General features: G+C 42.4%; 1 protein-coding gene across 1 annotated transcript; it reads right to left on the minus strand.

Moving 5' to 3' along the window:
* Positions 1–890: 890 nt before the first annotated feature.
* On the minus strand, positions 891–8,952 carry slc39a7 (solute carrier family 39 member 7). Its single transcript, XM_014177311.3, has 8 exons — positions 8,774–8,952; positions 7,650–8,104; positions 6,691–6,859; positions 6,352–6,429; positions 6,046–6,168; positions 4,925–5,041; positions 3,192–3,388; positions 891–2,946 (listed from the first exon to the last, which is right to left on the minus strand). The coding sequence occupies exons 2-8, from the start codon at positions 8,097–8,099 to the stop codon at positions 2,692–2,694; spliced, it is 1,389 nt and encodes a 462-aa protein (XP_014032786.2). The 5' UTR covers positions 8,100–8,104; positions 8,774–8,952; the 3' UTR covers positions 891–2,691.
* Between the last annotated feature and the right edge of the window lie 792 nt (positions 8,953–9,744).

Consider the following 9,744-nt stretch of genomic DNA (forward strand, 5'->3'; position numbering starts at 1 on the left):
CACATCGTTACAGTTGCTAGCTAGCGAATTTGAACAATATTCGCATAGACGTCACGTGACAGTCAAAGCACCTCAAAATAAGACATGGCATCAAGATCAAACTAGAGGGTGACTTTACAAGTAAAGATGCGGGGCTTGCTTTAATTCTTTAAAAGTATTTTTGTGGTAACGGAAAAGTTTTACTATGATATTTCAAGCAAAGCAGTTACATACAGTGCACAAAACATTAGGAACACCTCTTTCCATGACATAGACTGACCAGGTGAATCCAGGTGAAAGCTATGATCCCTTATTGATGTCACTTGTTAAATCCACTTCAATCGGTGTAGATGAAGGGGAGAAGACAGGTTAAAGAAGGCTTTTTAAGCCATGAATTGTATGTGCCATTCAGAGGGTGAATGGGTAAGACAAAAGTTAAGTATCTTTGAATGGGGTATTGTATTAGATGCCAGGTGCACTGGTTTGAGTGTGTCAAGAACTGCAACGCTGATGGGGTTCTCACACTCAGTTTTCCATGTGTATCAAGAACTGTCCACCACCCAAAGGACATCCAGCCAACTTGACACGAATGTAGGAATCGTTGGAGTCAACATGGGCCAGGATCCCTGTAGAACGCTTCCGACACCTTGTAGAATTGAGGTGGTTCTGAGGTAAAAAGGGGGTGCAATTCAATATTAGGATGATGTTCCTGCTGTTTTGTACACTTAGTGTATGTATATTACATATAAGAATACGGCCACACTTATCCTGCGTCTTATGTTTGTGATCGGTTGTTCGTTTCCCCACCAATATCTAGCCTAGGTTGGATTATAAACTGATCAAGTATTGGATTGCTTGTATTTTTCATGTAATCTAATGAGAAACAGGGACCCAGTAAAATAGTGTAAACATTGTAAGGGAATTTTAAATTGTTTAATGAAAAGTCAAGAAAACAAAGTAACAAAAATTCCACCATACTCACTTAATCTCCCACCCACCACTAACATTAGTCCTTTACTTGGTCCCTCTGATTAAAAGCTGATTTCCAAATCAAGCCATTGCACCCAACTATAGGCCAATGTTGACAACTTAAAGCATCTGATAAGACTGTCGATGTAAAGGAATACATTGGAAGGAAACAACCTACTTTACCTAGGCATCATCACAGATGCCTAGGTAAAGCAGCTTACTAAACAATATTGACAATACAAACCATTTCAGATGCATAACAAAAGTCAAGGTAATGGGGGTAACAGCATGGGGTTGGTTTGGAATCAGCCCAGAGATGCAGTCGTATACATACAGAATGGTTCAGAGTGAGGGAGCTCTTTCTAACCACAACAGCTACAGCATTGATTGTCTTTATGACACATAAGGCCTACTGTATTATTCAAGAGTGGAGGGAGAGCAGACACCCATTCGGGAAAAAAAAAGAAAAAAAATAGTACACGTGAATAAAAATGAATAAATGTTACAATTCAACAAAACCTTTGCCGCGGCTTATTAACACTAAACAAAAGTGGAAGAGGGCTCATCATTCAGTTGTTCAAAAGGTAGGTCAAACATTCCTTCCAGACACATTAAGATGAATTAGGGTGGAAGAAATATTTCCCCAATTCCTGTCACTCTGGATAATCGGTTCAGTTTCCAAATGGCTAGTCCACCCCAAATACATTAATTTACTGTACTTCCACATTATGAATGTAATTCACGTGAAGGGCACATTTTAAAGCAATTTATTCACTACTTTAAAGCAAATCATACTCCAATGGTCCTCTAAGCAGAGCTTACACCACTTACCGTTGATTAATAATTCAATTAATATACATTGTCACATACTGGTACAACTCATGATTTACATGCAACTTGAAAGCATCCAACAGTAAGGAAAACAGTTACAAACAAGTAGCGTGGTCAGTAACTGCTGTGTGCTGTAGACATCTAAAGCAGCTTATTCATGTTTCCCAATAAGTCACATTCCGGGAAGCTGATGACATTTCAGGAGCCTCTTGGCCTCATATGTCAAGTATCTAAGATGGCTGCTATTTGGGGACCTGGTTTATGGACTATACATTACAATATTATTCCCTTTTCATTTCATTGGAATGTTCCAGTTGTAGACTAACATACTCCGATCCAAATAAACCCTTAATTTAAAGCCAGGAATATGCCCTAACCACTTAACTGTCTAGTTCAATCTGTGCTCTCTGCAAGTACAATTAAAGGCAAAAGTAAGCATTAAACATATTGGTGTGATTGCAATTCTTGATTTTAGTTTTAACTATAGTTCACGGCAACTTAAATGGACATTGTTTTGGTTAGCCTTTTTATGACCAAAAGGGAATAAACTCTGCAATTATAAATGGACGATGAATTACAACTCCCAAGTCATCTGCGTAGCTTGCCTAAGTCTCGGTTTGATGACCTATCTGACTTAGACATGCTGATGAGGACTTTGTACAGTTCAAATCTTATTGCTCATCATCCTACAGATGGTTTGTGTTGAAAAGCTACTCCCCATTCAAGTCCCCTTTGGAACCTAGTCCAGTCCTGTGAAAGCCCTGTCTGTCACTTATCTTCTCACCCTCTCCTTTAAACTCCATCAGTATCTTTCCCTCCAATCGTATAAATCCATCTTTCTCATTCGGTTTCTGCTCCTCCTCTAAATCCCTCCCTCCCTCTACCTCCCTTTATTTTTGATGACTCACTGTCTCACTCATACTCTGCGATTAGCACCATCATGTAAATTCCAACCAGCATCGCTAGGATCTCCATCACTGATTGGCCCAGACTGGAGCGGCCAACCAGCAGCTCAGGCAGAACCGTCACCGTGGCAATGTACACAAAGCCACCCGCAGTGAATGGTAGGATCCAGGCTGTGGCGGCCGCGCCCACCCCCTCAGCCAATAGGGAGCAGGCTGTGCCGGCAAGAGCCCCCAAGGCTGTCAGCAGCTGTAGACACATAGCCTGATGGGAAAGAGGAAGTTGTCAATGGACATTTCTACCTACAGAGACTTTCTCATACAGGCTGTTGGAACAGAAAAGACACGAATCCTACTGCTGCCACCATGTGTCAATAGGCTTTGTGTTGTCGTCATGACAGATGTTGTACCGAGCATGTTTCAGTACATAGTCAAGAACATTTCCGTTTCCTGTCTGACATCAGTATGTGTAACATCAATCATTATGAAAAGCTGAAGCTTGTGCATTACCTTCTTCTTGGTGCAGCCAGACTGGACCAGGATGGCAAAGTCGCCAATCTCGTGGGGCACCTCATGCAGCAGGATGGTGAGAGTGGTGACTGTGCCTACTGCTGGGCCCACCAGGAACGATGCCCCAATGGCCAGCCCGTCAGTGAAATTGTGTGTGAAGTCAGCAGCCAGGTTCAGGTAGCCAGACACCTTGATATCTATATTGATAGGGACGGCAAACATTCAGCCTGCTGCTCAGACCCTATGGACTCTAGTCTAGAGCACCTGGTTAAATTGTGCTTAGGAGCATTTGTTAACTCTCCATGGTTGAAGTACAAATAAATACATGTAATTGTTGTAAAAATGTCTGAGTGTGCTACATTTACTGTTGTATAAAAGTTCAGTCATCACGAATGCATTAAATCGATTGCTTTAAAAAAATATTCATATATTTGGTACCGTTGATTTTGTTACACGTGCCTGTCCATCGCAGGATTTTTAAGCTCAAATGGCAGACAATTTGGGGCGCTCTATATAAAGGTTGATGGCAGGGCCTCTCGAGTGGAGCAGTGTTCTAAGGTACCGCATCACAGTGCTAGAGGCGTTACTACAGACCCGGGTTAATTCCCGGGCTGTGCCACAACCAGACGTGGCTGGGAGTCCCGTAGGCCAGCGCACAATTCCGGGTTAGAGGAGAGTTTGGCCAGTGGGGCTTTACTTAGCTCATCGCGCTCTAGCGACTCCTTTTGGTGGGCCGGGTGCCTGCAAGGCTGACCCCGGTCGCCAGTGTTTCCTCCGACTCATTGGTGTGGCTGGCTTCCGGGTTAAGCTGGCAGGTGTTAAGAAGCGCGGTTTGGCAGGTCATGTTTCAGAGGACGTATGATTCCACCTTCGCCTCTCTCGAGGCCATTGGGGAGTTGCAGCAATGAGACAACATCAAAAATTGTGGAGAAAAAGGGGATAAAAAATGTATAATAATGAAAAAATAATTGTCATTTCAGTTAATTGCTCACCACTATTGATATCCTATGCAAGGTCTTGATTCGTTGAAGTTAAAGCAAATTATTTGTTTCTGCCCCATTTCAGCAGCCTCCCAGAATCTCGATCCGGCATTCTAGAATTTAGATGACTCAACAAATTCTCTTCTAACCAGTGATGTAAAAATTCTCAGATGTGTGCAGTTTATAAGGTGCTCGTAAAAAAAATAAAAAAATAATCCGATTACTATTCTTGCACATGTTCTTTTTTTAGGATGTTTTATTTAAATTGTTTTCAATATATCAGGAACTGTTGAAGCATATTATTTATTGATTTGGACACATGAACTGCGTTTTGACATTGGGATATTTATCAAATGTCTTGTCAACAGGAAGCCGCGACAGCATCATTTTCAATTGAAGTTTCAGGAATATAAATTGACCTTTGTACATATTTGCAAAGGTATTGCACTTAATCATGTTAAAAACGTCTGAATGAGTCCAAAAACATGCTGTGATCGATTTAATTTGATGTACCAGAAATAAACAAAATGAGTTTGCCCTGCTTAATATTGTGAAGGGAGAGTGGACAATAACCACAACATTGCAATAGTTACATACAGAGAAACTGGCTTGATGGGACGCTGGTAACTGAAATGTTGTCATAAAGTAAATATTCTCATGGAGCAAAAGTGGTTTTGAGATTTTAAAAGAGCCATTTCAGTGAAGGCAAACTGCCCACTAAGAACTTAAGTGGCAATTATTCAACTATCTTACCTGTAGTTTTCTCCTCCACTTCTTTTGGAGTCTTCTCATCTTTGTTCTCTTTTAAATCTTTCTCACCCTCATTCTTCTTTTTTTTCTCCCCGTCACTCTCCTTTGCCTTAGGAGCAGCTGAAAATAGGAAAGAAAATAAAAACGTTGTGCATAACTCTTTGGTTTACTGACCCTGCCTCATTCCAAAAGTAGATGAGTAGCATCAAATCACCCAACCATACAGCAGCTCTCGGCTAGATGAAAATCTCATCAATGGCCAGATTTCAAAATGGACCCAGAGGTCGAGTTACGAAACCAACTCGCTAGCCTAATGATTTGGCTGCATTCACTAGGTCTAGGGGTCCTAGGCCTAGCTAAATGGTCTGCAACCTGATTTAATGTGCAAATTTATGTGAGAGGATAGAGTATGAGGACCATGTTATACGCATGTGCCCAGGAGACAGACACTTTACCTGTTTTCAGGGCCAGCTCCGTCCTGACACCTGAGTCGGCCAGCCCAATCGGATTATCATTAGTTCATGGTGACAAAATAAATATATACAAAAACAAAAAGTACAAAAAGGCCTGAACCAAAAGTAAAGATAACAAAAAAATTCACTGACTGCAGATCCTTCTTATCAAGGCTTCACAAGACTTCTTGGCAGAGCACCTAACCAACCAGCTGCTGCCCCCCGGGGGTGGAGTGCGGTAGTGTAGTGGAATTATGCTCCTAAATCCTAAACTTGGAGCCTTGGTTAAGAGCGTTGGACCAGTAACAAAAAGGTCGCTGGTTCCAATCCCCGAGCCGGCGAGGTGAAAAATGTGTAGATGTGCCCTTAAGCAAGGCACTTAAACCCTTATTGCTCCTGTAAGTCTCTATGGATAAGAGTCTGCTAAATGACTCAAATGTAAACGTAACTACCGAACCTATTCCATAACAATTGACATGCATTACATAGATATAGACAAAGGCCGAAGTGGGCAATAAGCAAAAAAAATGCATTGCATACAGAGGGATCATTTCAAGGCATGTGAGTTATGGTAAAGAAAGCTCATATTGAATGGATGTAGCCTTGAAATAGCAAAATTGTTGTTCAGTTTTTCCCCCACGCTACAAACTCAAATCAAAGTGTACTACCTACCCTGAGAGTGGGAGTGTCCGTGTCCACCCTTCAGGAGGCGAACAAATTTCTCCACCACCAGGAAGGCCACGATTCCACCGAGAACCCACAGCCCTACTGACATCATGTGACCATGGGCGGCACCTACAGGCGTGATAAGGAACACCGTCAGGGACATGCCGTTTGCCAAAATGGGGCCAGACTCAAAAAATAAAGAGTAGAAGAGAGTGAGTCAGTGTCATTCTGAAGCATGCTAAATACTGGTATGTAATGGATAAGCTGGATAATATGGTGATGGTAAATCTAGAGATCACGACAGAGCTGTACCATGTGAGTGGCCATGATACTGTGATTCTTCACTGTTAGAGTGGCCTTGTCCCTCGTCTCCATGGTGAGAGTGAGGCTCTGTGAAAACAAGCAAGAGAGAGAATGAACATGAAAGAAAGACAGACAAAGAAACAGACTGGCATGACTACATCCTTTTAACTATAAACCAATAACAAAAAATGTTTTTGCTCATCTTAGAGCTTAAATTTGCTTCACTGATTATTGCGTAAAGATGAAATCCCAGAATCATACCTAAACATATTGAATAGAATAGATAGGCAATCAATTATTTTCACTTAAGAAATCTACCGTGACAATACTTGGTATACATTCACTAACCCAGGGCGTGAGGGATGAGGTGCAGGAAGGCGTCTCCCAGCAGCCCACCAGAGGCGAAGCTCAGCAGCACCTTCAAGAGGTTCTGGTGCTGGTCTGTATTGGACTGGACCGGGATCAGGAAGAGGATGAGGAAGGGCGCAGCACTGATCAGCAGAGTGGCACCGATGGCCTAACGATAAGAGAGAAACATAGATAGCAGGTCATAAGGGGCCACTTTAATAGTGTGCTTGTGTGTGGTAAAATAATCTCACACTTGATAAGGATGGCTGTGCTGAGTTCCAAGGGTCTCAAACCAATCTAATGAACTTCATCAAATAAAGAAAAGCCATTTCCTGTCTACAAAAGTGCTTGGATTCCAAGCCTTTCAATAATTGAATGCCAAATATACATTCCAGTTTCCGTCCAATTCAATTGACAGTACCTAAATAGTTGACCTCATGAGTTGTACTGACCAGCACATTTAAATATGTTAAAACAGTGTCTAACAAACCTAATCCTGTTGAACATAGCAAATAAAAATGTAAACTTCATAAGAGACATTTCGCTCTGCAGTCAAAACCAACAGAAAGTTATTGGCAGTACACTGCTGTGAGGTTGTCTAGTCCAGTTGTCAAAGCCAAACTAGTCAATAGAACTCTACATCACTTAGCAACAGACTCACTGGCAAAAGGGAAATGTCTGTTGAAAAGTGAAAGCAGTAATTCTGTTTGCTTTTGTACCTACAGTAGTGATCCGTTGAATCTGGAGAGGTAGGTAGCCTATGTTTGCACAGGAAAAGTCAGGAACGAACAGGAGGGATACCGACAGACAAAGATATGACATTTTGCATATGATTTGATTGAAGGTAGGCTATGACCACTAACAGACATCTAAATGTTGCACAGGTTCTGGACAAAAATAATGGATAAAATATCCAGAACAACAGTCATGTCTTGCTCCAAGGTCTCCACTGACAATACCTGCATCCAGAGCTCCACTATGTCCCTCTTCTCTCCCTCCGCCTGCCTCTTCACCCTCTCCCCTCCTTGGGTGTGCCCGTGTCCACTCTCCTCCTTGTGGTCATGTCCGTGGTCATGTGCGTGTCCGTGGTCATGTCCGTGGTCATGTGCGTGTCCGTGGTCATGTGCGTGTCCGTGGTCATGTGCATGATCATGTGCGTGTCCGTGGTCATGTGCGTGTCCGTGGTGCGACTCCTCTGCTGGAGGCAGGTTGGCCTCAGCACTCCACTTGCTCGCCCCCTGGTGCAGCTTCTGACCGCCATGGGAATGACCATGGCAACCGCCACCCCCATGCGAATGTGCATGCCCATGGTCATGAGAGTGACTGTGAGCAACAGTTAGCTGGGCGGCTAGCAACAGCACCGCTCCTGTGAACAGTGTTAGCGCTAGCAGACGTCCATGGGCCATCATCTCACCTGGGACAGACACACAAAGGGAAAATCTATGGTTACAACAGGCTGCTATAGTACAGCAATACTAGCTTCATATAACAATATCTTGTTGTTTTTATATTGTGGGTAGTTACAGTGGATGGCTTTAGCTAGCTAGTTGTGGAGAAGAGAAAAAAATTAGGCTAACTAGCTAGTTAGACAATTAACATTATCAACATTCCATTGACATCCCATCTGCTATACCTAACAGCATTTCCATGATGGCCCTCTGCTAAGGCAATAGGCGTACACTTTTCAAGGGGGGGTATGAGGAGTCAAACACTAAGGAAGAGGGGTAGTGTCCCAAATGGGGTTAGTAGCCTAGCTGAGTAACTAACTTAGCTAGGCCGTGTGATTAAAGTGATGGCTTGAAACATACTGCATGTTAATTGTTGTTGTACCTAACGCCTAGCAAGTTAGCCACTAACTGTTTGGCTAACAGCTAAGTTAGCCACATCAACAATAGCTGCCTATGAATGCGATTAAACGAATGCAGATGTCGCAGTTTAGATTTGCATGCAAAATCAGTTGGCGGGATACTTAACTAGCAAAGTACAATAGCAAACAATGGGTAACGTTACCTAGATAGGTAATTGGAGTTGTTAGCGGTGATGACAACAATGTTGCAGTATAAACGAATTGCCCTAAACTCACCTGTCTGCTGTAATTATGCACGGATAGACAGTCTGCAACGTTGCGGGTCAGTGATAACGGTTTCTCAAATAAGTTATTCCCAACAGAAGATCTCAAAAGTGTCTATTCGTTCTCAGACGTGGCATTTAGTCAAATTTATAGAAACCTCGCGTGATTTCATTCGCTGGCGTAAATAAAGAGTACGTGTCATAATATCGCGATACTTATGTTTTTGAATCTCATCCTGCATAAAAGCAGGATGCGGACTCAAATATAGTGGATGAATGAAGGCGTCCCACTTAGGCCGTATACCATTGAAGTACTGGTCTGCTTAAGGGAGTAGCTCTTCCATAGGCACCAGTGCATTAAGCAGTTGGTTCTGTTCTGCTTCGTTGATTGACTGTGTATGAACCTGAAAAAATTAGGGGGTGGGATCTCTCGCTTCCTCTTCTGTATCTCTCGGGCTACTATTTTCAGGGAAATTATTGCAAAGTTTACTTTGGAAAAGACAACGACCAATAATGTAATTATCTTATTTAGGGGAGGTTTACTTTCAACTGAGAGTGTTGTATTACAGTTTACATGTATTGCTCTCTGAGATTCCACATAAAGACTGGAAAAAATGTACGCCTAATTAAATGAAGCATTCTAGGCTACCTTTCTACACAAGTACTATTAGAAATGGGAATATTTCACAATATCAGGACAGGAATACCGCATTTGATGTTGAAGTTTCCCTATGAAAAGCAATGGAATTCCAATGAACAAAACTTGTATTGAGATGGAATGGAAATACTGTATCATTCTATTCAGGGACCGAGAAAAAAAAGGATTAGGATTACAGTTGAGCCATGCTTACATTCATCTGCCATGTCTCTGCACACTTTCCTCTTGTCCCATGTCCATACCTTGGCTCAACCCTGACACCAGCCATAACCCTAACCATGGCTTCATGTCCATACCACAGGTGGCTGATGAGGGGAGAACAGCTC

Source organism: Salmo salar, chromosome 27 (assembly GCF_965601325.2).
Source record: "Salmo salar chromosome 27, fSalSal1, whole genome shotgun sequence".
In the NCBI taxonomy this organism is placed as follows: domain Eukaryota; kingdom Metazoa; phylum Chordata; class Actinopteri; order Salmoniformes; family Salmonidae; genus Salmo; species Salmo salar.